General features: G+C 46.1%; 1 protein-coding gene across 5 annotated transcripts in view; it reads left to right on the top strand.

Annotated features, from left to right (window-relative positions):
* Positions 1-27,394, top strand: part of Tln2 (talin 2) — a 427,686-nt gene that overhangs the window by 221,305 nt on the left and 178,987 nt on the right. For all 5 annotated transcript variants that reach the window (XM_075965369.1, XM_075965372.1, XM_075965373.1 and 2 more), the window contains 6 exons: positions 16,279-16,450; positions 19,422-19,519; positions 21,313-21,442; positions 22,550-22,702; positions 24,846-24,988; positions 26,909-27,036. In XM_075965369.1, the coding sequence (XP_075821484.1) occupies positions 16,309-16,450; positions 19,422-19,519; positions 21,313-21,442; positions 22,550-22,702; positions 24,846-24,988; positions 26,909-27,036 (794 nt within the window). In that variant the 5' untranslated portion in view covers positions 16,279-16,308. The remainder of the gene's footprint in view (positions 1-16,278; positions 16,451-19,421; positions 19,520-21,312; positions 21,443-22,549; positions 22,703-24,845; positions 24,989-26,908; positions 27,037-27,394) is intronic.

The raw sequence follows: 27,394 nt of genomic DNA on the forward strand, positions 1-27,394 counted from the left end.
TGTGTTAGCAAGCACTGCCAACTGAGCCCCAGCCCCAGCCTGAACCATGGAAATCTTTAAAATGACAATCAACCCTGACAAGATTGAAATCTACGCCGGGTGGTGGTGGTGCATGCCTTTAATCTTAGCACTCCGGAGGCAGAGGCAGGTGGATCTACTCTGTAAGTTCGAGGCCAGCCTGGTCTACGAGAGCTAGTTTCAGGACAGGCTCCAAAGCTACAGAGAAACCCTGACTCAAAAAAAAAAAAAAGATTGAAATCTACTACAACAGTAGAGAGAACTGAGCCCTTGTGTGTCAGAGCCCTTGGCCGTCACCACTGAAGGACCCAGATGTAAAGGCCACCGTCTCCTGAGAACTCCACAGCAGCTGATGTTGGGAGGCAGATGTGAACGCTGATGGAGTTTTCATCTGTTGATGCTGCTTTACCAGAGTGTCCAAGGCTGGGCATCTTGTAAGCAGAAAACATTTCCCACAGTTCTTGAGGCTGGCAAGTCAGAGATCACGGGGCCAAAGAGCTCAGCGCCTGTTGAGGGCTGTACTCCCTTCCTGGGATGGTGCCTAGATTCTGGGTCCTCCTCCATAAACCCTATGTTCTTACATGGCAGAGGGATGGAAGAAACACACTTATTTCCTTGTGCCTTTGAAAATGCACTAACCCATCATGAGGGTTTTGCCCTTGTGATTTAATCATCTACTCGGTCCTCTTGCCCCTTACCATTGTAAATCCAGGATCAAGTTTCACCATGAATTTGGGAGGGCATGTACACAGTGAGTTCTTATTCATACTTAAGTCAGGAAGCCTTCTGTAATGCCTTCTGCTAATGATATTCATCTTTTTTCACACTTGGTATTATAGCAAGGCTTTTAAAGATAACCTGCTATCTGTTTATGCTTGTAATGATGATGCAGAACTAACCTGGATGGCTATGGTATGACCATTGGACTACGCTAATAGGGTGGCCTCACAATCTCTGTAAATTCTAATTAGAGGTTCTATCTTGCCTGAAAATTTATCACCATAGCTTTCTAAATGAGGACAGCAGTTCTGTTTGGGTCTTCCCTTGTTGTGAACAAATAATTCATCGAGGATGTAGTCTTATGTTATGGGACTTGTGTCACTTATGGGATGGGATTAGAGCTGGATCACTCTAACATGCTTGTCCTGGAGGCCGCGTCAGAATATGACCCACTTGGGTCTTCCCTGGGAAGGTCCACACTGTCCTAGATTCATCTTGGGATCCTTCAGTAGCCTCAAGATACCCAACCACATAGACGCATAGAGCTGTGCCTTCATTCTTGAGTCATGTAGACTTTAGAGGGACTTTGGTGATGGGAACAACTGACACTCTTTTTCTGAACTCTGAGTTGCTTTGTGGTTTCTTTCTGGACCTACACTGTAGCTCCAGAGGGCAAATCTTTTCTCTGGATGACTGTATCTGGCACTAAGGACTCTGTGCAGAGTGTGTATGCTGTGAGGGTTGAAGCCCCTTGGATGCAAGAACAGCCTACTTCATCCTCCTCATTCCCCTGTAGCTGTCAACTTCTCCCCTCTTCCCTACTGTCACCATAGCAACAGAATCTCAGTCTTCCTGCTCAGGTCTCTAGATACTCACAACTGATATTTGAGGTGGTTGTGCTGAATCTAGTGAGCCATTCTGTAGAGCTAATTTCTGTCCTGCCCCTTTCTAGAACATGGGTTACATCGTCTAAGGAAGTCATGCAGGATAGTCAAAAAACAAATGCTAAAAGCAGGCTTCTGCTGTCGGTGAATTTATTGATTTTAAAATCTGCAAAAATTCTGTACCATAGCAAATTCTAACACTCCCCAAAAGATTCTGTCACTTCAGAAAAATGCTCTTCTCGGATGCTTCTAGGCACATGTGGCAGAGAACTCTCTTGCTTCCTTCATGCCAGGATGATGGACATTTTCATTGTGACAATGCAGTTTGTTTGTTTTGGTTTTTCCAGACAGGGTTTCTCTGTGTAGCTTTGGAGCCTGTCCTGGAACTAGCTTTTGTAGACCAGGCTGGCCTCGAACTCACAGAGATCCGCCTGCCTCTGCCTCCCAAATGCTGGGATTAAAGGCATGTGCCACCACTGCCCCGCGACAACGCAGTTTTGGTGGGTGGTACAGAAGAGTGATGTCCAGGACCATAGAGGATGAGAGTTCCACCTCTGCCGTTTATATCCTTTGTGACCTTGTATGCCTGTGCCTTTGCCTACATCAGCACCTGCATCTATGACTGCTTGTTTAGACATGTGTTTATGCTTACCTCACGGTTTACTGTCTATACCTCATTATGCTATTGATTGGTCAAGTCATATCAGAAAAGCTCCTAAGGTTAAAACTCCTTCCCAGGGAGAGACATAAACAAGGTCTATCCTCTCCCCTAGGGTCTCAGTGACAAGTGGATGCATGTGTCCACAAGCATTCACGCCAAGGAACCAGTGAGTTTATTGGGCTTCCTTACAGAGCCCAGGTGAAGGGCTACCACTTACAGGAGTATAGGTGTTTCAACGCACACCAAAGGCGCCACTTGCAATGCTTTTACCCATTAGGAATGAGGACTTTCCTGTAGTCGCCTAGATGGAGCCCATCTCCTCTACTCTCTGGCCTACATACTTTAGCCTCTCCCCAAGGTCACATGGAATAAAGACAGAGTTGCACACAACTCAGGTCAGGGTCATGTAACCCTTTTCAGCCCTCCATGAAGGAATCTAAAGAGTCAGTAAGTACAGCTGGTATGACCTTTTGCAAGCAGGTGCAGCTGAACGCCCCCCAAATAGTGGTTTGACTCAGAGGAGAGTCATGTGCAACACCTACATTTTGTAAAGTCGTGCTAACTAAAATCATGGAAATATTTAGCCTACCGTAGGAGAGCAGTGTGGTAAGGCATTTGTAACAAGTTCCATAAACTCGCTAACTTAGATGACAGAAATCTCTTTCCCCACGGTTGGGAAAAGGATGGCTTTGGTCAGAGTGACTTCTGAGAACTGGGAGGGGGAACATGGTATTATATGCTCATCTCTCTTCTCCTTGTGTCCTTAGATCTTTATATCCTTGTGTTTTTATATCTTTCCTGTTTCCAAATTCTGCCCCTTTTAAGAACAGCAGTTATCTTGGGTTAGGGCTGACCGTGTGTTAGTCTTTTGTATTTCTCTTTTAATAAGACATACATGAGGCCGGGCGGTGGTGGCGCACGCCTTTAATCCCAGCACTCGGGAGGCAGAGGCAGGTGGATCTCTGGGAGTTCGAGGCCAGCCTGGTCTACAAGAGCTAGTTCCGGGACAGGCACCAAAGCTACAGAGAAACCCTGTCTCGAAAAACCAAAAAAAAAAAAAGACATACATGAGGTAGGTTTGAAGATGACATAGCTCAGTTGCTTGAGTACTTGCCTGGCATGCGTGAAGCACTGGGTTAGTGGTGCATGCTTGTGTTTGGAGTACTTGAGAAGCATAGAGGAGAGGATCAGAAATTCAGGGTCATTCTTAGTTACGTAGTGAATCAGAGCCAATCTGGGATATGAGACCTGTCCCTACCTCCTCCCAGAAAAATCCTTAAGTGATTAATTTCAAAGATGAAAAGGTTTGTCTTGACTGGTGGTTGTTTTAGTTGCGGTCATTTGATCATTGAGCTCATGGCAGAGGAGGCTGCTCACCTCATGGCATCAAGGAAGCAAAGAGGAACAGGAAGGGGTAGGACTCCTAAAAGTTCCTTCCAGGGCCCTCCCCAAGGACCATAGCTTCCTTTTATTGGGCCCCACCTCCTGAACATTCCACAGTGTCCCAGGGTTGCCATACACTGGCAACCAGTCCTTCAGTATGTGAGTCTTTGGAAGACATTCAAGGCGTATTTATAACAAACTACAGTGAATGACTTTAACCTAGCTTCCTCTGCACAGACCACATCTCTGAATCAGACAACAACCTGACCTTCTGGGGGTGGCAGCATAGGAGGCCTTGTGTGTATGTGGCTGTGCCTTAGCTATGCCATGGGAGGTTCATCGTTTCTTGTCATCTCTCATATGCCTCTTCCTTCCTCCCTCCCTCCCTCCCTCCCTCCCTCCCTCCCTTCCTAACAATTTCACATAGATACACCACACAAAGTGATAACTCTTACCTCCAGTCTACCTACCACCCTTGCCTTCCTTTCTTCCCTCCCCTTTTAAATCTCTCATAATTATGACTATCCATTTTATTTTGGGATCTAGTAAACAAGGATCATCTGTGTGACATACTTTGGAGCTATCTATGTAAGGTTGGTGAGCTCGATCCATGTACAACTAAAGATAGTGACTCCCTTTCTCCCAGAACCCATTGATAGTAGTTTAGAGATACAGGTTAGGAGTCCACAAGGCCCTGCCCCCTTTCTGACTGATTGTTGGTGTGGACCTGATTGTGTGTGGGTCCAGTGAAGGTAACAGCAGTTGTTGGAAGCTGATGATTGTGTTGGTTGTATGCAGTATTTACATCTCCATAGTTCACTGTAAGGAAGGGCTAGCTTCTGATTAAAGTTTTCCCTTTTGGTTTTTTAAAGTTTCACTTATTTTTATTTAATGTGTATGGGTGTCTCGCTTGCATGTATGTCTGGTCACCACATGTGTGCCTGGTATCCAAGGAGGCCAAAAGAGGGTATCAGATCCTCCAAAACTGGAGCTACAGATGGTTGTTAGCTTTCATGTGTGTTCGGGGAATTGAACTCAGGTCCTTTGAACCCATTGAGCCACCTCCCCAGCCCTCCCTTGCTTTTTGATGAAATAAAATTGACGCATATAGACTTGACCATGATTGTTTTTTGTTATTCATATTGTAAATCTTGGGCATCATCCACTGACAAATTTGACAAGATTTTTGATCTGGCTTCATTTTGCTAAGACCAGGATAAATAACACCCCATCAGTCCTTCCATGTAACTAAGTTCCTCTTTATAGCTGGTGGGGTATGGTGGGCAGTTCTTGAAGCTTGGGCTTACAGAGGTCAGAGTATTGATGCTTGCCAGTCATGTCCACACAGCTTTTTGTACGAAAACCTGGTTCAGTCCTTTCTTCTGTCATTTCTACATTTTGCAATATATTTTAAAATTTATGTTAAGCATCCATCATCTCTCTGCCCCTTGTGTAGATCTGGTTTATGAACCACACCAGATGTTTTTTTTTTTTCCTATTCATTTCTTTGCTGATTCTTCCTCTTGTTCTGGTCCCTTACAGCCGAGTCTTGGATAGCAGGATTGTTCTGCAGCATAGATTGAACTATAAAACCCGGATTGATTTTTGGCTGCCCAGTTGCTAATACATATTCATTTAACTTTGCTATAACTCAAAACACAAGCTGACGCTCCCTCTACATTTGCTTCTGTTTTTCTCTTTTGGTCTCAGTCTCTTTTGAGCTTCTCTGAAGAAATGTTGAAATGGAGAAAAAAGGAAAATATTTAGATATTTATCTTACAAAACATCTGAAATTAAAAACAGAGGAGATTTAAAATGGAAAAGTCTACTATAGCCTTGTTTATGAGTGTTTAAAATCTGAGTACAGCTAGTGTACACAAACAAACACAGCTCAATACATTATAGGATCCTTCATTGCAATACTATATGTCTGTTAAAATATTATTTCTACTGTTGACAATACTGTGAAAATGATTATGGAGTTAGAGCTCCATATACAGAATTATATAGAATGCATTGTCTTAACTATACCAAAATAGACAAAACCCAAAGGAGATACATCAAGATGTCAACATTGCCTAACTGTAGTTGGAGTGGCCTAGGCACCGAAGTCTAGATTTAGGCAGACCTGGATGTCAGCCTTCTGTGTTTTCCTTTTTATAAAGCATGCCCCCTTTTTAAACCTGCTTTACCCAGGATAAATTGGACTTCATTTATGAATTATTAGGCAAGTATGTGATACTCTGTAATTCACCAATTGCTAGTTCAATTATTAATAACAGTGTCAATAATAAATATACCTCCCATTTTCCTGCTTTCTTAACTCAAGCCCTCAGTTTCTCCATGCTCCCTCCTCTTTAGAAAGTATATGTTTGATGAACTTACAAAGCCACTATATTTTGGTTGACCTACTTAGGCAAAGTCTCAACCCCTTAGCTGTTATGTGTTGGAATCTGTGTGTTTGACCCATAAAAGGGGTTAAGAATCATTGTCAGGTATATAATCTAATGTGAGTTCCCTGCTATTATTTACAGTGTTTTAATATATGCATTTATTAGGGTTCTCACATGATAGAAGTGGGAAAATTCTGAGAGATTTACGTATCTTGATTATCAACCTTAGTGGATTCAGAAATACTTAAAAGAATATTAACCAGCCGGGCGGTGGTGGCGCACGCCTTTAATCCCAGCACTCGGGAGGCAGAGGCAGGCGGATCTCTGTGAGTTCGAGACCAGCCTGGTCTACAAGAGCTAGTTCCAGGACAGGCTCCAAAACCACAGAGAAACCCTGTCTCGAAAAACAAACAAACAAAAAAAAAGAATATTAACCATGCCTCTGGGTATGTCTGTGGTGAGGGTTCCAAAGGAAATAGAACACGAGGGTTTTGACTTAACCAGTGATGTAATCCATTGATAGATTGAAGATAAGCAAGGCCGGATCTTAGTAAATGGGTTGCTAGAATTGGATGGCAAATGCTGGCTCTGGGCTAGTCTTTCTGTTGCTATTCTCTGTTTCTTGGCTCCCCCGACATGAGCAGCCCCTGAAGGACAGCTTTAAGAAGCTGCCGCCGCCACTGCCGTGGTACTCTGCCTTGCTGCAAGCACAGAGCAGTGGATGCAGCTGTAACCCGGGTGTCTGTTTCCCCAGGTGTGCATGTGGTAATGGAAAGGCTAACATGGTCGCCTGCAGAGATCTATATCCTATGGTTTTCAAGTCTGAGATAAGGAACATATTTTTTTTTGGATTTTTTTTCGAGACAGGGTTTCTCCTTAGCTTTTGGTTCCTGTCCTGGAACTAGACCAGGCTGGCCTCGAACTCACAGAGATCCGCCTGTCTCTGCTTCCCGAGTGCTGGGATTAAAGGCGTGTGCCACCACCACCCGGCTGATAGGAACATTTTAAACATTGCATTTTTACTGGAGCATTCCAGTGTTTGAGAATAAAATGGGGTGGTCCTGGAGGAAGGGCCAGATAATAAAAAGAATCATTTGAGAAATGCGATCCAGTCCAAGAACGCTGAATGGATCACGTGACAAGTCTACTGCTAGACTTGGAATCTATGGGAATGAAACTGTCAGTTACCAAATGAACTACTTTTCTCATTGCTGTATTGAAAGCAACTTAAGGAAGGGAGGGTTTGTTTTGGCTCACGGCATAAGTACATCATGGCAGAGACAGCATCTGATCAAGTCTAAGGTGGCAGGTCACATTGCTTCTGCAGCTAGGAAGCAGAGAGAGACCTCAGCTCACTTTCTCTCCTTGATTCAGTTTGGACCCCAGGCTATGGAATGTTGCCACCCCCATTAGGGTGGGTCTCCCCACCTCAGTTAGCCCAATCTCGATTAGCTCACAAACAGGCCCGGATTGAGTCTAGGAGATGCTAGATCCTGTCAAGTTGACAATCGGTGTTATCCACCACAGTCGCGTTCATTGATTTGATCCGGTGCTTCACAGACACCAGATTTTCATAGCAAGTCACCAACAGAAATGTTCTTCTGATATGTGGTTGATAGGTTAACATAAATAAATGGCAGTTCCTTCTTGCAAAAGCCATATTCTACTGCCTTTGTGAGTGACGTGTGGTTTGCAGCCTTTCCTTGAAAGGGACCATAGCTGGGAAGTGGGAGGTTCCTTCTGGTTTTTTATGTGAAATTACACATGGTCATGTCAGTGTGCACCCTCCCTTTACAATTGAAATCAGGCTGCTGTAGCAGATACCATTCAGTAGGGAGCACACCAGCTCGGCCGCAGATTAAATACCAGCATGAGAAAGATCACGGGGGTGTGTCTGCATTCCCCCCACGATGAATCTAGAAACTACTGACCTTCGCCCCAGATCTATTAGAACAGAGCCTCACGTTTTCCAGGTAGAGACTAGCGCGTGGTCTATACTCATCACAATGTTGTATGCTGTAAAGACAAAGCTGTCTGCCTCTGCAGCAGCACGTAACATCTGTTCCTGAGACTTTATAAGCTTGTCATGAAGGGTCCAAAACCACCAAGTGAATGGGAGCGTTACCGTCCAGCCACCCAGTGTGTGCGAGATTCACCATACTCCTGGTTTACACCAAGGAATAGTTTCCCTTCTGCTTTTTCTTGGATATGACCTTTTATTTTTTTCATCATACTTGCTTCTGAAAGCAGCCTGTTGTCAACAATCTGAAGAAGTTAAGGTGTAAAAGGACTCAAAACGTGAGTTCAGGGTAGAGCCAGTTTCTTTCTTTGGCTTTTGTTGAGGGAGAAAACAGCAGGTGGACCAAAGGTGGACGGGAAGGGGCAGATGATTTATTCCGCTGTCTTGAACATCAAAGCTGAGCTGTGAGCTTCCTGGAAGTGCACAGAGCATTCTTAGAGGTCTGACAGAGAATGACAGTACATTCCTCACACAGCCTAGGAATTCACTTGTCTTTTCAGACCCCTTGTATTAATCCTAGAAAGGGGTAATGGTGGCGGAGGGGTAGGGGGATTGGGGTGGGGTGGGAGGATCTCTGTCAAATACATCCAACAGTGACATATTCAGAGTGCTCTGAAGCTGTTCCATACCAAGGCCCATCTTGTGAGGAGCCTGCTAACTTCTGTGGCGACTCCCCCCAGGAGTACCACAGCTGAAGCAAGAGCTACAGCGGAGAGCCAGTGGAGGAGATTGAACTTTCTTCATTGTGGCCATGGAAAGGATTGTTAATACCAGCAAGGCTGGATTCTGGGTCGGAAGGGTATCAGGACCTGGACAAGAGAGTGGTACATTTCAGGTCTGAAATACCTGGATAGTTGTTCAGTAATTAAACCACACCCTTGCCATCTGAGTGGGGACTCTCTGGGTGGATGAGGCTGCCATCTAAGTAGTTTGAATCTGGTTGCCTCCTGAGTTGCTTTCTATTCTAGTTGCTACAATAAATTGTCTAAAAAGAAGCAGCTTCCAAGGATTTGCTTGGACTCACGGTTTCAGGATCTAGGCCATCACGGTGTGGAAGGCAGGGCGGCGAGAGTCGGAGGCCGCTGGCCGCCTTATATCCTCAGTCAGGCTCAGTCAGGGTGCTGGTGCTCAGCTCACTTTCTCTTTTGATCATTCCAGGAGCTCAGCCCACAGAATGGGGCCGTGCACGTTTCCGATGAGTCCCCCACTTCATTTAAAATAATATAGAGACTCCCTCCCAGATGTGCCCAGAGGTTTGTCTTCTGAGTAGTTCTAGGTCCTGTCAAGCCGACTGTCAATATTGAGCGTTACACGCCTACATTTCAAAATCCTGCATGCATTAAAAATCCCCTCAGGAGAGGATAGAGCTATGTGTGTCTAAAGCATTAGTTTCCTTCCCTCTCCCACCCGGCAGCAGGATCTTCCCACGGTCCCCTGCTCCAGAGTTCTATGCTTTTCTGTAGTCTGCTAATGCATCCCTCTGCAGTCTCCTCATAATTAGACATCATCTTTAATAAAGGGCAGCTCCCAGCTACTTTGCCCCAGAGTCCAAAGGGCACGTTCTGAAATCTGATGGAGCCAGATGCACGTGTGTGCTATTAAAGTCGAGTATAGCTGGGCACTGTCGGCCTTCATGATGGACTCTCGGGTGCCAGTGCCGAGAGGTTATTGGAGCATATGGGAGGGTGATATTGGAGGATTCCGGGGGTGGGGGGGCGCAGCCATACAACATGATAGCCCCCTCTGATCGCCTGGTGGTTTATTGAACTGTGACCTCGGGAAGGTGGTAGTTTCTTCATCTCCAAGTGGTAAAATGGAGAAACATCTTTTCCCATCACTCTGTTCCACTCTAGAGCAGTGGTTCTTACCTTTCCTGATGCTGTGACCCTTCGTGTGGTGGTGACACCCAACCATAGAATTATTTCATTGCTACTTCATTTTTCTACAGTTATGAATCATAATGTAAATATCTGATATGCAGGCTATCTGGCTTGCGGCCCACAGGTTGAGAAGCACTGATCTGGGCTGTCTTCAGTTTTCTTACTGGAGGGAGGAAGGTCCGCTTGCCCCTGCTCCTGCATTAAAGTCAGCATTGAGCCCTTCTCCATGGCAGGTGTTACCAGGAGCAGTGTACCTGGTCCTTGTCCTCCCTCAAGGATCTGTCAGTGAAGTTTGACTTGTGCGGCTTTTGTTTTTTGTCCTTTCTTAAGGTTTTTGTTTTAAGTTTATTGTGTGAGTCACGAGGTTGAGATTCTGTGGTCCTTGAAATGGGTTTTAGGTGTGTAGCCATAGTTTGGTCTGGTGAATGTTGGCACCCTGTTTATCCCTAAGCCTTTGGATTATTGTAAGTAGACACTTCTTGGTCAGATTTGAGGCAACTCCACGGATGGAAGTAAGAGTCGGTGTAAACCTGGTTAAAAGCTCAAGGCTGGGGAAGTGATGGGGCCTAGTAAGCAAGCTACTGCTTCTGCTCACTGGGTGGTGTGGTAATAGGAGTGGCGCGGCGGCGGGGCTGCGTCCCCAAACACCCCAGCCGCCTGCCCGGCTAGCTTTACCCAAAATAATTACACAGACACTGTATTCATTTAAACACTGCTTTGGCCCCTTCCTATCTAGCCTCTTCTAGGCTAATTCTCACATATTAATTTAGCCCATTTCTAATCATCTGTGTAGCGCCCCTAGGTGCGCTTACCGGGAAGATTCTAGCCTAAGTTCATCCTGGGTCGGAGCTTCATCACGTGCGTCTGCCTGGGAGCTGGGCATGGCGTCTCTCTGAAGCGTCTGCTCCAGAGAGGAGAGCTGCGGAGTCTGCCCTCACTTCCTGTTCCTCCCAGCGTTTTGTTCTGTTTACTCCTCCCACCTATCTCCTAACCAATGAGAGCCAAGCAGTTTCTTTTAATTTAACCAATGACCTTCCTCCATCAGGGTGGGCTTGATCCATCTATCAGACTGCCTTCTGTAGATGTTTATGTTTGTATCTATACATTAGTGCTGCTGTTGTCTTTAATCAGAGAAAGGTCTTTTTGCAGTAGACAGTGGTAACTATAGAAACATCTGTTCAACGTTTTGAGAGTAAGTGGCTGTTGGATGCTCTACCTTAAATGGGGCCTCATCCAAGGCTTCAGAGCTTCACAAAAGATGGGCCAGAATGAGTGCAGGAGACGGGGGAAGAGGCGGATACTTGTGGAAGTTTCTCTTCTGGGCACGCTTTGATCTTTGCACTCCTGAGCTCACAGCAGGTACGATCACCTGCCCAACATTGGGCCCACCCATTCTGTCATGGGAAGAGAAGGCACCCAGAGGCTCTGCCCCTCTCTGAGGATCCACAGGCAGCTGATGGTTGCTAGGAGAAAAAAAGGGACATTTTTTTAGTGGTGCAGCTACTGGTTAGGTGTCCATCCATGCTCTTGTAAACAGTCCCTAATAAAACTCGTGAGACACCAAAATAACTTGGGAAGCGTCTGTCTACATCTTGCCATGGAGTACATATTAATTTCAGGGATCCTCAGCAGCCACCATGCCTTGGGGTCTTGAGATTCAAAGCCCTTGTTCTCAGAGGCCAAGACAGGTGATGGTGTTCTAATGCGGATGTGTTCCTGAACCCATAGTGTAGATGCTTAATGCCAGATTAAGAACGGGCAGGGGTCACAATGGCAGCCCCCTGGGCTATTAGCGCTGCCCATGACTGGGATTTTTATTGACCCCCTTGGACTCATGCTCATTTTACACCTGTTTATCTAGTTAATCACTTCCGTGCTCCTTCACCGCCAGTCCTTCTAATAGCGGTTACTTCTAACTGAAGGTCTCAACGTGAAACAGTGGTCCTGGCCTCTCTGAAAGAACACCATGGTCTTGTGGGACAGTTCCCTGTGTCTGGGCTCCCACTGTGACGACAGAGGGGGCGTGGTAGGCCTGGTCCTTTGCTGCTTTGCTAGATGGATGCTGCATGCTTTGAAAAATCTGTTCCTTGCTGCTTGACCTGAGTATATAATGAAATGGGCTTGTCCCGTGTGTGACAAAGCGATCGTCTCTCTGTGTAGGTCCAGCCTCCTGGGTCCTCAGCAGCTGGGAAGAGATGAGAGGGAGAAGGACATAGTAAGGAGAATCTAGGTAACTCACAGAAAATATGACTCCTGTAGCGGAAACGAAATGGGGCACCTGGCTGCTTACCCACACCAACTCCCCTCCCCTGAATAAAAGCCAGCAGGCTCCCAGGGAAGGGCTGGCTTGGTTTACCTTTCTGATGGGTCTGCTCTGCTTAGTGTATTGGAGTCTGAATAGTCAGGGCAAACCCTGTACAGCTGAGCCCTGAGAGTCCTAGGAGACAGAATTTTACAGCACCTCTGAGTAGCAGGGCCCCAGTGCATGGTGGGTTATTGCTGGGCAAAGAAACTCCTCCCTTTCCTTGTAGAGGTGCAGGTCAGGCTACAGGGAAATGCAAGCGCTTCTCTTGGCTCTGCTCTGAGAGAGCTGAAGTCTCACTGGAGCCTAGGCTGTAAGTACAGATGAAGGCTAACTTTGTAAAGACCCGTCTGTATGTTGACTTTTTATTATGAGATGCATGCAGCTATCAGACGTGGCTCCGGAGCAAGGAGAAGAGAGATGAGTATCCATCCATAATTGGATGCAAGGCTATCCTGTGGGTTACAGTCAAAAAGGGATGAGCTTACTATCCAGACCTCGCTCTCCTGGAGAGGAAAAGTCCCAATGAGTAAAGGTGTCTTTACTCCCTGCTTGCTGTTTTACAGGAAAGAGGTAGAGCTCTCATATTGCTTTCTATAGGAGATTCCCGGGCAGACTTCACTCATAAGAGCTACTGAGCTGGGGTAGTCATGATATCTAGAGAGGGCAATGTCTTTGCCTCTTGAGCTCTCTCTAAGACTTGGATGCTAAGACTCAGCCTCTCCCCATCGCCCAGTTTTACACCTCCTCATGCGATCCCGGGATATCTAAGGAAAAGTGTCCGTAAGGCTGATGACCGGATCCCTCCGGTGCCTCTAGAGCTTACAAGGTGCTTGCTCTGCTCAGCATTCTTGTCCGCCTTTGCTCCCTCCTATGGAGTCAAGCATAAACAGTAAGATGAAATCTACATTGTCTGTGCTAGCTAAATGCGGTATGATGCTTTCAGTGTTTCTATGACACTCAAGGCTAATTTTAATAACAAAATTACTCACCATGATCTGTGTGTCTTTGCCATGTTTAGCTCACTGGATTCTATGGCAGCCTTACTGATAGATCTGTTTTTCTCTGTCTGAGGGGGAAACCAAGGCACAGAGCACTTAAGAATTGTGGATGGTACATTTGAAAAGGCAAGGAGGTGTTGAACACCTCTTCTTAGTCCTGACTTGGCAGGCATAAATCGACCAAGGCTGGGTGTTTATATTGGAGCTCCCTGGCTAAGGCTGGTCTTGCTTATCGCTGGTTGAACCAGGATGATACTAGGTGTATACAACTCTCTGCAATTGGAGGGTATTTTTATTTCATGTCTGTATTTCACGGCTGGTTCCAGTGGCTCATCTTCTATAATGGAGGGCATAGAAGGTTTCTTTTTTGTGTGTGTGCGAGACCAAGTGACCTTTATACATCAGAATGAGAAGGAATTATTAAAAGGAAAGTAAAGGAAATGCTATGAATTTACATTGCATCCTGCCTTTTAATATACACACAGAATATTTAAGATCAATATGAGAGCAGACACTCAAACTGGAGTAGAAGGAAACAAAGCCGCCCTGGCTGAGCCATAAATAGGAGCGGCAGAAACTCATACATGAATTTGGCCGTGGGCTTTCTTGCAGCTAAATCTAAAAAAGGAGCCCAATCAGCCATTCTACATGCCAAGCGTGCGCCATTAAAATGGGGTTAGGGTACAGGAGTGGAGACAAATGTCAGTTGCCCGGAAAATAACCAGATAGAGAAGGGCATGAGTCATTACCAAGGTGGTTGTTTGGGCGGCATCATTTGCTCAGGAAACCCTGTGAGACCGCTCAGAGTTCCTCATCTTCAGTTCCCATCTCTAAGTTGATAAATGCATCAATCCCCTCTCCTTGCTGTGGGGCAAAGCGTGGCACTTAATGCCAGCAAATGTCCATTTTGCCGGAATCTTGCTCATTTAAGGGTGGCATGAGGGCTAGCTCATTGCTATGGGGCCTGTCAGGGTGAATAAATCATCGAGCACATTCATTTCAGAGCCAGGCACTGGCTATGTGAGTGGTCATCTTGCCTGGTAATAAAATCTGGTCTAGGATGCATTTCTTTATGTCCATACATTGCATTTTTTAAATATTCCCGTGAAGGGGCTGGGGAAGTGGCTAGTTGGTAAATGCTCACCATGAAATGGTGTGGATTTGACTTCAGATCTCTAGCACCCATGTGAAAAGGCAGGCGTAGAAGCACACACTTCCGTCCTAGTTCTAGGCAGGCAGGGACAGGATGATCCCTGGCTCACTGCCCTTCCAGTCTAACTGAATTGATGGCCTCTGGGTCTATAAAGAAGCCTGTCTCCAAACATTTAAGTGAGAAACCATAAAGGAAGGTGCCCAAGGTTGTCCTTGGCTTCCACACACATAAACACACATGGATACATACACGCAGACATACCATGTGCACCCACATGCACTCAGTCCCGTAAACTGTTAGTCTTGTTCATCTGGGGGAAAGCTGAATCACAGTAAAATACAGAGCTAGAAATAAGAAAACCATGCTGGACTCTCTCGTCTTGGGCCTATGAACACGGCCCATCTGTTTGAGGAAGGCTTTCTTTAACAATGTGCTCCTGGGTAGCGATGGCCATGCTCTTCACAGTAATTGTTCTAGGTGATTGAACAGTTCAGAACATGTCTCTCATGACCTCTGCTGGTCTTCATTCTTTTGAGCGTCTGTCTTGTGCTGAGAGAGCTGCCTGAATTCTATGCCTTTCCTCCTGATGTGCTAGGAGAAGAAGGCATGAAAAACTGATGGGGAAAACTGGCCACGGGTATCGATTTCTTCCTGCTGTCTGAAGGTTGGAAGCAGGAAAGTGATTGGCACAGACGCCCAAGGCCCTCTTGGCCCTGGGACTGAACCCAGACAGTAGGCTCCACCTCGTCACCCCATCTACCAACACCTGCCCATCTTCTCCTCTCTAACAGACTGAGAGGCAGCTGTGTGGACAGGGCCCAGAACTGAGATGCTGTACTGTAATGGAGGGCATGTAGATAGCTGGAACCATTAGGAGGCAGACCCCACATGTGGATGTCTTCCTGATACAACAGGCGGCACACTTTTGGATTGAAGTTTATCCACATGAGATGGAAACTTCTGCCTGTTGCTCTGTCCACTGCCCAGCAAGCCTGTGTTGGCAAGGAGATGTGTTGGTACCCTTGGAGCCAGCCCTCTCCTCCCTCGCGCTCCTGACCCTGCGACCCACTTCAGTTTTGGCCCTCACTCTACTAAACTATGTTACCTGAGTTGGCAGAGAAGGTCAAACTGTTGGACTCCTGGTTCTCCTTACCCTTCACCCCATCTGATCTGTGATCTGGTCCAGTCTTCCACTGACTTTTCGTATGTTGTCGCTGACACCTCTTTCTCCGCCCCTGTTTTACCACTACAAGGACACTTAAATTTTTTTCCCCAGGAACTAGAAAAGATTAGCCATGGCTTCCTCTCTGCTATATCTGATGAAAGGATCTGTGATGATATTGAACCCCCTCTGGTCTTCCCCACTAACTTCTACCCCCGAACTATGCTGGGACATCTTGGGGGTCTGGGAAACTCTACAACACAGCAAGACTGCCCATTCATCTCTAGAGCCCAAAGGCTGTTGACTGAAAGTGGTCCGATTGCCTTAAATATGCCTGCAGAGAGAGCGTTGGAAATGGTCTTACAGATGGCTTTGAAACCTTGACGTGGTGGTGCAAAGCGTCAGCCATTTCCAACTCCTCTGTCCTGTTGGCAGTCCGTCCCCTGCACAAGCTGTAGTGCCTTCGTTCAGTTTGGAACTAATTTTTGACGATCATTGCTGCTGCTCGCGGAGGAGTTTATGATGACATTTCTCACATAAGGAAGGCTAACACGTTACCATACATGGCACTCAGACCAGTTCTGACCGGACTGTGAATGACTTTAGAGTGGGACCGCTGGGGTAGGAATTGAGCTCTTTAGTCTTCCCTGCGGCTACGTAATGATTGTATACATCAGCGCTTGTCTCCTTGTGTTTTCTAGACGCTCTGAGCGAAACCCATCAAGTCATCTATGAAAATGGTGGCGCTCTCCTTAAAGATCTGTGTCCGCCACTGCAATGTGGTGAAGACCATGCAGTTTGAGCCTTCTACGGCCGTCTACGATGCCTGTCGAGTCATTCGGGAGCGCGTGCCCGAGGCACAGACTGGACAAGGTAGGTCATGGTTATTCCTTGGTATCCAAGAATGTGCCTGGATATAGCCCTTCACTCTGTAGCTAAAAGGACACACATAGACACGTATAAGACATCTCTGTTTTAAACCAAGCATGGAGGTCCACCCCTTTAATCTCTGCACTCTTGAGGCAGAGTCAGGCTGGTATTTCTGATTTAAGGCCAGCCTAATATACATAGCCACTTCAGTTCTAGGCTAACCTGTACTACACAGTAAGACTCTGTCTTCGGGAGGGGAAAATCTGAATTTTGAATCAAATGCCTTCTTATAGTACTTCGTGGCAAGAACAAGGCTTTCATTGTCAATGGCTGTAGTGATATGAGCGGCGGCGGGGCTATGTCCCCAAAACCCCAGCCGCCTGCCCGGCTAGCTTTACCCGAAATAATTACACGGAAACTGTATTCATTTAATCACTGCTTGGCCCTTAGCTCTAGCCCTTACTGGCTAATTCTGATATCCCAATCAACCCATCTCTAACAATCTGTGAGCACCGGTCTTACCGGGAAGATTCTAGGTCGGAGCTTCATCGCGTGTGTCTGCCTGGGAGCGGGGCATGGCATCTCTGCTGAGGCGGCTGCTCCCGAGAAGGGAGCTGTCGAGTCTGACCTCACTTCCTCTTCCTCCCAGCGTTTTGTTCTGTTTACTCCTCCCACCTATCTCCTAACCAATGAGAGCCAAGCAGTTTCTTTTAATTTAACCAATGACCTTCCTCCATCAAATGGCCACATTAACATTGACCCTGAGTATTCAGTGTAGATATGCTTGCTGTCTCGGCCCTTCTCGATGCTGCCCTGTAGTTTGCAAACCATTTTTTGATGTGTCACTGAACTAGTTGAATAAAGAATGACATACTTGCCTGGTACATGCTGACTCCTGTAACCTCAGCCCTGAGTGTAGGTCTTACTGCGCAGGCCCTCTGAAGGAGCTTCCTGAATTTTACCTCAATTTTTAAAAAAGATTTTATTTTTAATTATGTATGTACATCGGCATGTGGGCTTGTGCGTGTGTGGGTGCTGACACCCACAGAGTACAGGAGAGGGCGCTGTTCATGATATTCAGTTTGCTGAGTTATATTAAATTAAATGGAAATAAAATTTGCGGATAGTCCCTATCTGACTTTAAAATCCGCTTGTCCAATCTCGCCGGTACTCTTCAGTTCTTTTTTTATCATCTTCTGACACTATTAGAACTTTTCTTTGTGCTGAATTAATACAAGTTGTGGCGGAGGCCTCTGAAGACCCAAAAATCATTTTCCTGAGGTGCTGTGGAAGCCCTGACCCTTCCGGAAGACTCTAAGACTTCTTCAGTTACATTAAGGAAAAGATGGGTTGGGAAGATGGCTCAGTCAGTAAAGGGCTTGCTGCATAAGTTTTAGGGTCTGAGTTTGATCTCTATAACCTTCATGGACTTGAAATACCATCACTGGTAAAGAGGAAACAGGAGAATCCCTAGGGGCTAATGACCAGCCAACCTAGCTATCAGCAAACAGCAGGCCAATGAGAGACCCTGTCTCAATGAACAAGGGAAATGGCACCCTGAGGAATGATACCTGAAGTTGACCTCTGACCCTCAGAGGCATGCATGTGCACCTATGACCTCAGGCCTTCAGAGGCATGCATGTGCACCCGTGACCTCAGGCCTTCAGAGGCATGCATGTGCACCCGTGACCTCTGACCCTCAGAGGCATGCATGTGCAGCCATCCCCACTTCACACAGTAGGAAGAAAGAAGTCCAGGTGAGAAATGACTGTTCTGCTCTCTTGCCTCCAGGCCTCTTGAACTCCCCACATTGGACTAAGAGGCCTTTATAAAAGATACTAAGTTTAATTCTCCAACTGTTTTCTTTATTTTGTGATATTTGGTGACAGAGACTTTATCCCATAAGGAAGTTCTAAATATCTTGTTCTTTTTTTTTTTTTCTTAAATTCTGTTTTGTTGCAAGTTTCTCATCATATAGCCCAGGCTGGCCTTTAATTACTCAATCTTCCTAACCCAGTTTCCCTAAGGCTAAGTGTAAACAGAGGTTTCTGTCCCTCCTGGTCCTGCAGCCGTTCAATCCCACATGGGATCCTATGTTAAGTACAAACGTTTGGCCGATGACTCTGGCATATTTCTAGCTAGCTCTTATATCTTAAATTAACCCAATTCTATTAATCTATGTATTGCCGTGAGGCTGTGGCTTATCAGTAAGTTTCTGGCATCTTTATCCTTCGGCAGCTACATGGCGTCTCCATGACTCAGCCTGCTTTCTCTATATATCTCTGTTTGGATTTCCTGACTGGTTTTACTCTGCTAAGCCATTGGCAGCTTTATTCATCAACCAATAAAAAAGCAACTCATACACAGAAGGACTTCCCACATCAGCTAAGATTGCAGAGCATTTACCACCAATCTTTTATAACAATTCTTTTTTATTTTTTCTTTATGTGCATTGGTGTTCTGCCTACATATATGTCTGTGTGAGGGTGCTGGAGTTATAGACGGTTGTGTGCTGCCATGTGGGTACTGGGAAGTGAGCCCAGGTCCTCCGAAAGAGCAGCTTGTTGTCTTGACCACTGAGCCATCTCTCCAGCTCCTTATAACATGCTCTTTTGCTATGCCCATCTTCCTTGCTCTGCCTCAGTGGCTCTGGTCTTAGGTGGTTACTGCCTCCATTTTTTCAAGGCTGTGAGTACCTGGCTAAATGAGACTTAGAAACCAAGAACCACATGATTCTCTTAAACTGCAGACACACCTCTAGCCCAATGGTTCATATGCATGGACCTTGCGGTGACCTTTGATTCTGCAGGGAGGCCCCTGCTTCCCCGGGGTTGAGGATGCTCTTTTGCTCTTGGTAAGAAGCAGGTCTTTCTGGTGATGGACAGCCTCTTTTCCTTGCTGAGTCGGTGTGCTTGAGCCAGTGATAGCATTGTTCCCACTTGGCCCCTTTTTTCTCTCTCTGTTTACTTTGCAGCCTCTGACTACGGGCTCTTTCTCTCTGATGAAGACCCCAGGAAAGGAATTTGGCTAGAAGCAGGACGGACGCTGGATTACTACATGCTGCGGAATGGGGTATGTTGTTGGCCCTATTTTCTTTTCCTTTTATTTTTTTAAATCTATTTTTAGATGTTTGGGTGATTTAATTGCATGTGAGGCTATGTACTACTTTCTTGACCAGTACACTTGAAGTCCAGAAGAGGGTGTTGGATCCCCTGAAATTGGAGTTACAGACTACTGTGAGCTGCCATGTGGGTGCTGAGAATCTAACCTTGGTCTTCTGGAAGAGCACTCAGTGTTCTTAACCACTGGGCTGTCTCCTGAGCCCCATCATTAATTTTTTTTAAAAATAATTTCCTTATTGTATGTCTGTGTATGTGAATTTGTATGTTTCATGGCATGCATGAAGACGCCAGAAAACAACTTTCAAGAGTTGGTTCTTTCCTTCCATAACTAAACAGTCTTGGTACCAAGCACCTTTCCCCACGGCTTCATCTTGCTGGTCCGTCCACTGGTCCTATTTTTCTCATTGCTTTGCTGCTGGAAAACCAACTATGAAAACCCACTGTAGCAATGTTCTAATCCAAGGGTTTCTTATGAACAACTCCCATGCAAAGAACCTGTGGGACTGTCTTCACAGGTGGAGAGCAGGTTCTAGCCATCTCAAATGCCTGGAATCCCACAGAGGTATTGAAATAGTTCGAGGTTAGTATGCTGCATGGCTCCAGTCTGAGCAGAGATGGGCTTGGTAGCGGCGGTGAGATACTAGATACATTATCTTCCTTGAGTAGATTCGAGGTGTCCCTGGACTGGGTCAGAAACAGACTATGTGAGGGAAAGCAGAGGTGCCCAAAGACTGCCCAGAGCTTGGTTTTTTTGTTTTGTTTTGGGGGGGGGTAACCATCAACTGGAGATGCAGTTATTTATTAGCTCTCAGTGGCAGTGACAAAAGTTACCCTGTAGTTTAAGTGATGAAGAAAAAGACACTGAGCTCTGTCTCTCTTCTCCCCCCTCCTCCTCACACCTCCAGGATCCTGGGGTTTTGTGTGCTCAATGAAGCGGGCTTGTCAGACTGATCAGGATTCCAAAAAGCCAGGGTGGAATGTTCAGTTAGTCTATGGTACTTGCTCTCCCCATCTGTGTGTGTTTCGGTTTCTAAGAATTAAAATGAAAACGGGGTCTCCTATTTTGAAGTAACCCCCACCTCATCCTTTGTTTTATCTTACCATTGTCATTGTTATCATGCAGTTGTTAGACTATTCTTGCTTCGATAGGCATCTTCTCTGAAGCTTTCTGGGGATGTTATTTATGTCTTTCATTATGTAGACTACGTACACAGTAAATATATATAGCAAACGTTCTGAAGTAACATTTTAAAAAGAAACGTTCACCTTGTGTGGGGGTAGTAAGAGTTGTTTCTGGTGGCAAAACATGGCTGCCGACTCCGAAGCCGCTGTTTGAAGTATGGCCCTCTCCTGAGTCTCATGAGTGCTGCTCTTTCGCAGCCGCTGGAGCGCACAGCCATCTTCTCTTCAGAGAGAGTGGTTTTCAGTCATTGTGAGCCTCAAGTATTCCCTTTTGAAGGACCATCTTATTACGAGAGGTTTTTGTAATCCTCATGAAAGTCGTTACTTAGCTCTCGGAATTAGGTGTGCTAGTCACTGCAGCGCCCCCGCGCATGCTTAGGAAGGCTTTCGGGAAAGTTTTGCACAAAGGAAGATGGAGGCATCTTCTGGGTACTTGGCTTCCAAAGAAAAGTGTCCCGTGCTGTCGTGTTTTTCCACTCAGTGTGTGGGCGTTGCTGCTTGTGTCCTGTGCTGTCGTGTTTTTTTCACTCAGTGTGTGGGGTGTGTGCTGCTTGTGTCTAGGATATCTTGGAGTACAAGAAGAAACAGAGGCCTCAGAAAATCCGCATGCTGGATGGCGCTGTGAAGACGGTGATGGTGGACGACTCTAAGACAGTTGGAGAGCTCCTGGTCACCATCTGCAGCCGGATAGGTGAGCACCTCAGCTCTCCCCTCCGCTGTTGCCGTGGCCACACCCTCCCCTGCTGCCGTGGCCACGCCCTCCCCTGCAGTACTCACAGGCTGAGTTCCGCCCACACCCTAGAAAGTTCTGTCCAGTCTCTCCATTTGCCTGGCCTCCAGCTGGTATAAAACTTCTCGCTGAACCGTGGTTGGGAGCTTTTATTTCTCTTTGCAGAAAACAAAAAGGAGTTTCTCAGTGAAAATGATTTTTGATCGTGTGATTCACCCTTCCCCACTGATTACAATTATCTCTTGAATTCTCATGGTAACAGCTAATGTGACTCTCACAGACTTACTTCCTGTTGCTTCTGTCAGTCTCTCCAGAAAACAACTTCAATGAAGCCCTTCAAATGCTGGGTGAAAGGAATCTTCTCTATCTTAGGTTTCCCTTCAGGGAAGGACCCAGATCATCCACACACTTCTTGTTTGACAGGGTCCTGCCTTATTCTATCTTGCTTTTGTTTCTCAAATTTAATGGAGGCAGGGCAAGGTAGTAGACACCCTTAATCCCTGCAAGCAGGAGGCAGGGCAGACAGGTCTTTGTGACTTCATGGCCACCATGGTCTATTTAGGGAGTTCCAGGCCCACATTGTGAGACTAGGTCTCCAAATAAGTAACTGCATAAATAAATAGATAGATAGATAGATAGATAGATAGATAGATAGATAGATAGATAGATAGATAGATAAATAAATGTTACTGGAGTAGTTCAGATGTGGCTCAGTGATAGATGCTTTTCTTTTATGTTTTAGGTTTGGCCTCGGGGGGGGGGGGGCGGTTCAGAAACACAGGTGTCATAGCCTCAGAGAAGGGCAGAGACACAGAGAAAGAGAGGAAAGAGTGTGTAGACAAGTATACTTGTAGAGACAATTGTACTTAACACCATGACTATGGCTTCCCAGCCCTCAGAGCCTTTGTTTGGACTGGAACTGTGTAGCATGTGACCACCCTGGCCCTCAAATGAGGAAGGCCCCTTCCTGTGTTTTGACAACATGGACCCTTTGCAGCACCCTGGGCCCTAAGCAGAAGTTGGTAGCAATTTAGTGATGTATAGTTATGACTTGATTTCTGTTATTAGGAATAACAAATTATGAAGAATACTCTTTAATCCAAGAAACCATTGAAGAAAAGAAAGAGGAAGGGACAGGCACACTCAAAAAAGACAGGACGTTGTTACGAGATGAGCGGAAGATGGAGAAGCTGAAGGCCAAGCTCCACACGGATGATGACTGTAAGTCTTGGATGGGGAGACTGGTGGCTCAGGTACACAGTCCCTCAGAGCCTGAATCCCTGCCACCATCCACATCCTGAGAGCCACTTTGGGTTTTTTGTTTGTTGTTGTTGGTTTGTTTTGTTTTGTTTTTTAAATCTGTAAATGTTTTGGTTTGTCTCACTAAAAGATGGTGAAAAGTAGTAACGTGGCTTTAATAATCTTTGACATCTAAAAAGAACTTCTTCATATCAAATATATAAATTGTGTTCACGATTTCCTACTATAGTGCTAAAAGTCTAATTAGTGTATTGTGATTTAAATGTGCCAGAATAGCATATGCAATAACTAAGCAAGTTCCCTCTCCAGCTCTCTTAGTTTTCCCTTGCGATTTGTACGTGCATGGAGTATGAGTGAGTGTGTGTGTGTGTGTGTGTGATAATAGCCTTTCTTATGTTGATCATTTGTGCCCCTCTGAATCCCTTAGCCCTGGAGTCTTGCTCAGGAGTGTGGGCTGGAGTGGTAAATAGTGCTCCTTCAGCCAGGTGCCTCTATCAGAAAGTTCTTTCTGGCTGTCCTTGAGAAAGATGCTAATAGTCTGCAGTTCAGGCCTAGATTCATTATTTCCTTAGCAATTAAGATCAGTGCGATTGGTCTGTCACAGCAATGTCACTCCCACAGCCACATGGATAACGTACAACAGCAGCAGATGTCCTTGCATGCACCCAAAGCCCTGCCCTGTGCCCCGTGCTGCCCGCCCTCCCCCGGTGGAGCTTAGTCCATCACCTGGCCTCCTTCCCTTCCAGCCTTGTTCCTGCTGCAGCTCGGGGATGACATCATCACTTTCATAATGTTTATTGATCTTTGGTGGGCCTGCCATTTCCTCTGAGCCCTCCTCGGTTCCCTTCTCTTTCTACCTCATTAAATTTCCAGTTACAGACTTCTTTCCAGAAGCTGTTAGTAGACAAATCCGAGGATTTATTAATGTGTGCGCAGTGCCCTCCCAGGTGGCTGTAGGAGAGGAGATCTGTCAGACAGGTTTCTTCTGCCAGAGTTGCTTAGCATTTGGTGAGACTGATAAGTCCTTAGCCCAGTGAGCTTGGGGCGTGGGCAGGGGAGGAGAGGGAGAGGAGTGGAGGGCGCAGGGGGCTTCAGGGAGTGAGCCGGGGAATGACTGATTCCCGTGAACCACCAGGTGAGGACAGGGTTTTTAGGATGACGTTAGATTCAAGCTGACCCACAGCAGCAGATTCTCTTGGTTTTGAGTCTCTACGCCACCTCATGACTTTCATTTTCTCCCTATTTCCTATCGGAGATCAGAGAAACTTGTTCTATCCAGGGTGTCCTAAACCATCTCACTAGATAAGATTGAAGTGACTTCTCTTGATTTCAGGGAAAACTGACATATTGTGTTATTTGTCTCGTTGCTGTGACCAACCTGACAAGAAGATATTTAAGTGTAGGCGAGGTGGCTCAATGGGTAAAGGCACTTGCTGACAAGCCTGATGATCTGAGTCTGAAGCCTGGGGCCTGTATGGTTTGAAGAGACAGCCGGTTCCCGTGTGTGTGTATGTGTGTGTGTGTGTGTGTGTGTGTGTGTGTGTGTATTCCACAACATAGCCACATACACACCCTCACACACACTAAATAAATAAAATATAATCAACAAAAGAAAAACAGATACTTAGGAAATGGAAAGTTTGGGTTGCACAGTTCAAGGGAATGCCTTCCATCTTGGCAGGGAAGGCATGGAGGCCGCAAGAGGGGGCTTTCTGCTCACATTGTATCATCAGGAAGTGGGGTCAGATTGTAGAACCCACTTTCTTCTAGCAGGTTTCCTAGGACCGTCCCATAGCCTTCTTCCCAACCACAACCAACCCCTGAGGCCCCAGACTCCAGACACTCTCCTACAATACTGCTTGGTTTCTTAGTGCAAACACTGACTTCTCTGTCCGCTCACCCCCACTTCTCTGGTTCACCAATGCACTGGAGTACAGTAGCTAACTTTGGGAATGGCTGGGGGTTTGCATATGGTAGGTTTCAGTCATCTCACAAAGTTAAGAGGTAATCGTAAGCAACCATCAGCATTTATGGAAATCTACTTCCACGGCAGGCTGCTGCAGTGAGTGGTAAACCCTGTCCATCTGTCTGTCTCATGCTGCAGTAAATTGGCTAGATCACAGCCGGACGTTCAGAGAGCAAGGCGTGGATGAAAATGAAACATTGCTTCTTCGGCGGAAGTTCTTTTACTCTGATCAGAATGTGGATTCCAGAGACCCGGTGCAGTTGAACTTGCTTTATGTTCAGGTATGGTATTTCCTGGTCAGACAACAGACCGGAGTGAAGGCTAGTGTTCATTGTCAACCCGACATCATCTGGAGTCACCTGGGAAGGGATTCTCAATGAGCTGGTGTCTAGCTTAGGTTGACTTGTGGGCATGTCTTAGTTACATTGATTAAGGTAGAAAGACCCACCTGCTGTGGGCGGCGCCATTCCCTAGGCAGCAGAGTCTTGATTCAATAAGAGAGAGAATGTCCATAGTCAGAGCTAGCATTGCCTCTCTACTCTTGACTGGATATAAAGTGGGAAGCTGCTTCAAGTGACGACTGCCCCACTTTCCCACGATGGCGGACAAAAATAACCTCGAATGGCGAACTGTATGTAACCTAGAATGGCGAACTGTAACCTAGAATTGTGAGCCAGATAAACTCTTTCTCCCTTAAGCCGCCTTTGTCAGCATTTTATTACAGCAACCGAAAACACACTAAAGCCTTCTGCATGGTCTTGTGGCGAGAAGGTGCCCATCTCCAGTTCCCACACGGTGGACAGAATCTCGATCGAGTCCAGAGGTGCTGTTCTTCAGTCTCTGGTGGGAATTAGCATTGGAGATAATCAGCTAGTTATCCAGAGGAGGGCCTCTCTGGTTCTCTCTGGGGCTTCTTGGGTTTAGGACCTAGTGGCCATCGTTGTCCCCAGACCAACCCTGGGAGACAGTTGGATTCGTTTAACTGATCTTATTTCACAAGCTAACATCTCAGACTACAAAGGAATATTGGCCAGAAATCAGTACTTCTCATTAGCTCCGAGCTGTCTGCTCAGTCACCTCCTATGTCTTTGTTAACTCATTATTTAAGCTCAGACAATCTTTTAACGCCTGAGTTTTGATCCCTTGGCATATGTGATATGGGCTTTGCACTAGTTTGACTGGGGGCTTCTTTTGACTCAAGGAAAATACCACCCATGTTTCTTTAGAATTTCTTTCCACCTCAAATTCCTCTGTCCTTCATTTTACCTGCTTGTCTGCCCTTAGAAACAGTGCAAGGCCTGCAAACTGTAGCCCTGCCCTCCGCCAGTGTTGAAAGTAAATAATACATTTATGTAGGCATTCTATATTGGCAGATCCCCTCACCCATTGCATAACTGTTTGTCTGTTTTCTGTGTCTACTCTTGGATTAACTCGCAGAAGTGGGTAGGTAGTTGTAAGACAGACCGAGTCCTCTGAAGATCTGAGAAACTTACTGTTTGCTGACTTCTGCAGAAGAAAGACTGGTATTGAATGGCGCTGGAAGGCAGAAAGGAAGGGAGCTAGCAGGGCAGTTAGGAGAAACTTTCCACATTTAGAGCCCAGGGTAATAGCCGAGAGCACCCATCTCAGAGTGTTCTGGGTCTTGGAGTTAGAGTAAGGAAGACAGAAGGGTGAGGGATAAGTAGGACCAGCCAGTGTGATCCAGGAGAGCTGGGAGCAGAGCTTTCATGTAAAATCTTGCGTTGCTGGGCCCTTTATGTCCTCAGACTGGTCTCTTGTCTGGATATGGGAGTACATATCTGTCTGTCTGTCTTTCCTAGTAGATCCCATGGTTTTATCTCTTTGTAGATATTTTTCTTGCTGGTTTTATGACCTAGGCTCAGGTGAAGCAAATCAACCCATATAAATCCGGGCATTTCACATGATTCCATTGTCTCTTCCATTTTCACAGTCTCGTCTGCCTTCCTACATTACCAGTGAGTTGATGATTTATTTCTTTAATTGTCTCTTGATAATCCAGGTACCTGTCGCGCTGTTGTCCACTTTGAAAGGGGAACACAAAACCTCCCTTTCTTTGAGCCTTGTTTCTGCCTTCCCCACTAGTCACTGTGGCTGCTTGTCTGCAGTACCTGTCCTGAGTCAGGAATATGTCACTTGGAAAAGTGAGGCCCCTGAATCCCTTCCTTCTTCATGTGTTTCAGGCTCGGGATGATATCCTGAATGGCTCTCACCCTGTCTCCTTCGAGAAGGCGTGTGAGTTTGGTGGATTTCAAGCCCAGATACAGTTTGGACCTCACGTGGAGCATAAACACAAGCCTGGATTCTTAGAGTAAGTACCCCTCTATTATTTTTCTTCCCCTCTTTCCCCCTGTTTACTTTTGAGGGGGAACCCAAGAGGTACCTCCTGTCCCAATTGGTTATATGAATTGACTTTCATTCAGCTGAGTTTGGGACCCAAAATGCAGATGTTGTTGGTAGAGTAAGATATGTAAAAATACAGACTCGTGACTGTCAGTATTACCCATTCTTCATCCCCACGGTAGATGATTCTTTCTTTGCTGGAGAGTCTGTGATACCTGGCCAGTTGGTTCCCACACCCAGCTCTTTTAAGATGTTGGAACCTCAAACAGGATAATGGCTAAGCCAACTCTCCAGCCTAGGTTTGAATTCTTTATAAGAATCTTAAC

Source organism: Microtus pennsylvanicus, chromosome 3 (assembly GCF_037038515.1).
Source record: "Microtus pennsylvanicus isolate mMicPen1 chromosome 3, mMicPen1.hap1, whole genome shotgun sequence".
NCBI classification, from domain to species: Eukaryota; Metazoa; Chordata; class Mammalia; order Rodentia; family Cricetidae; genus Microtus; species Microtus pennsylvanicus.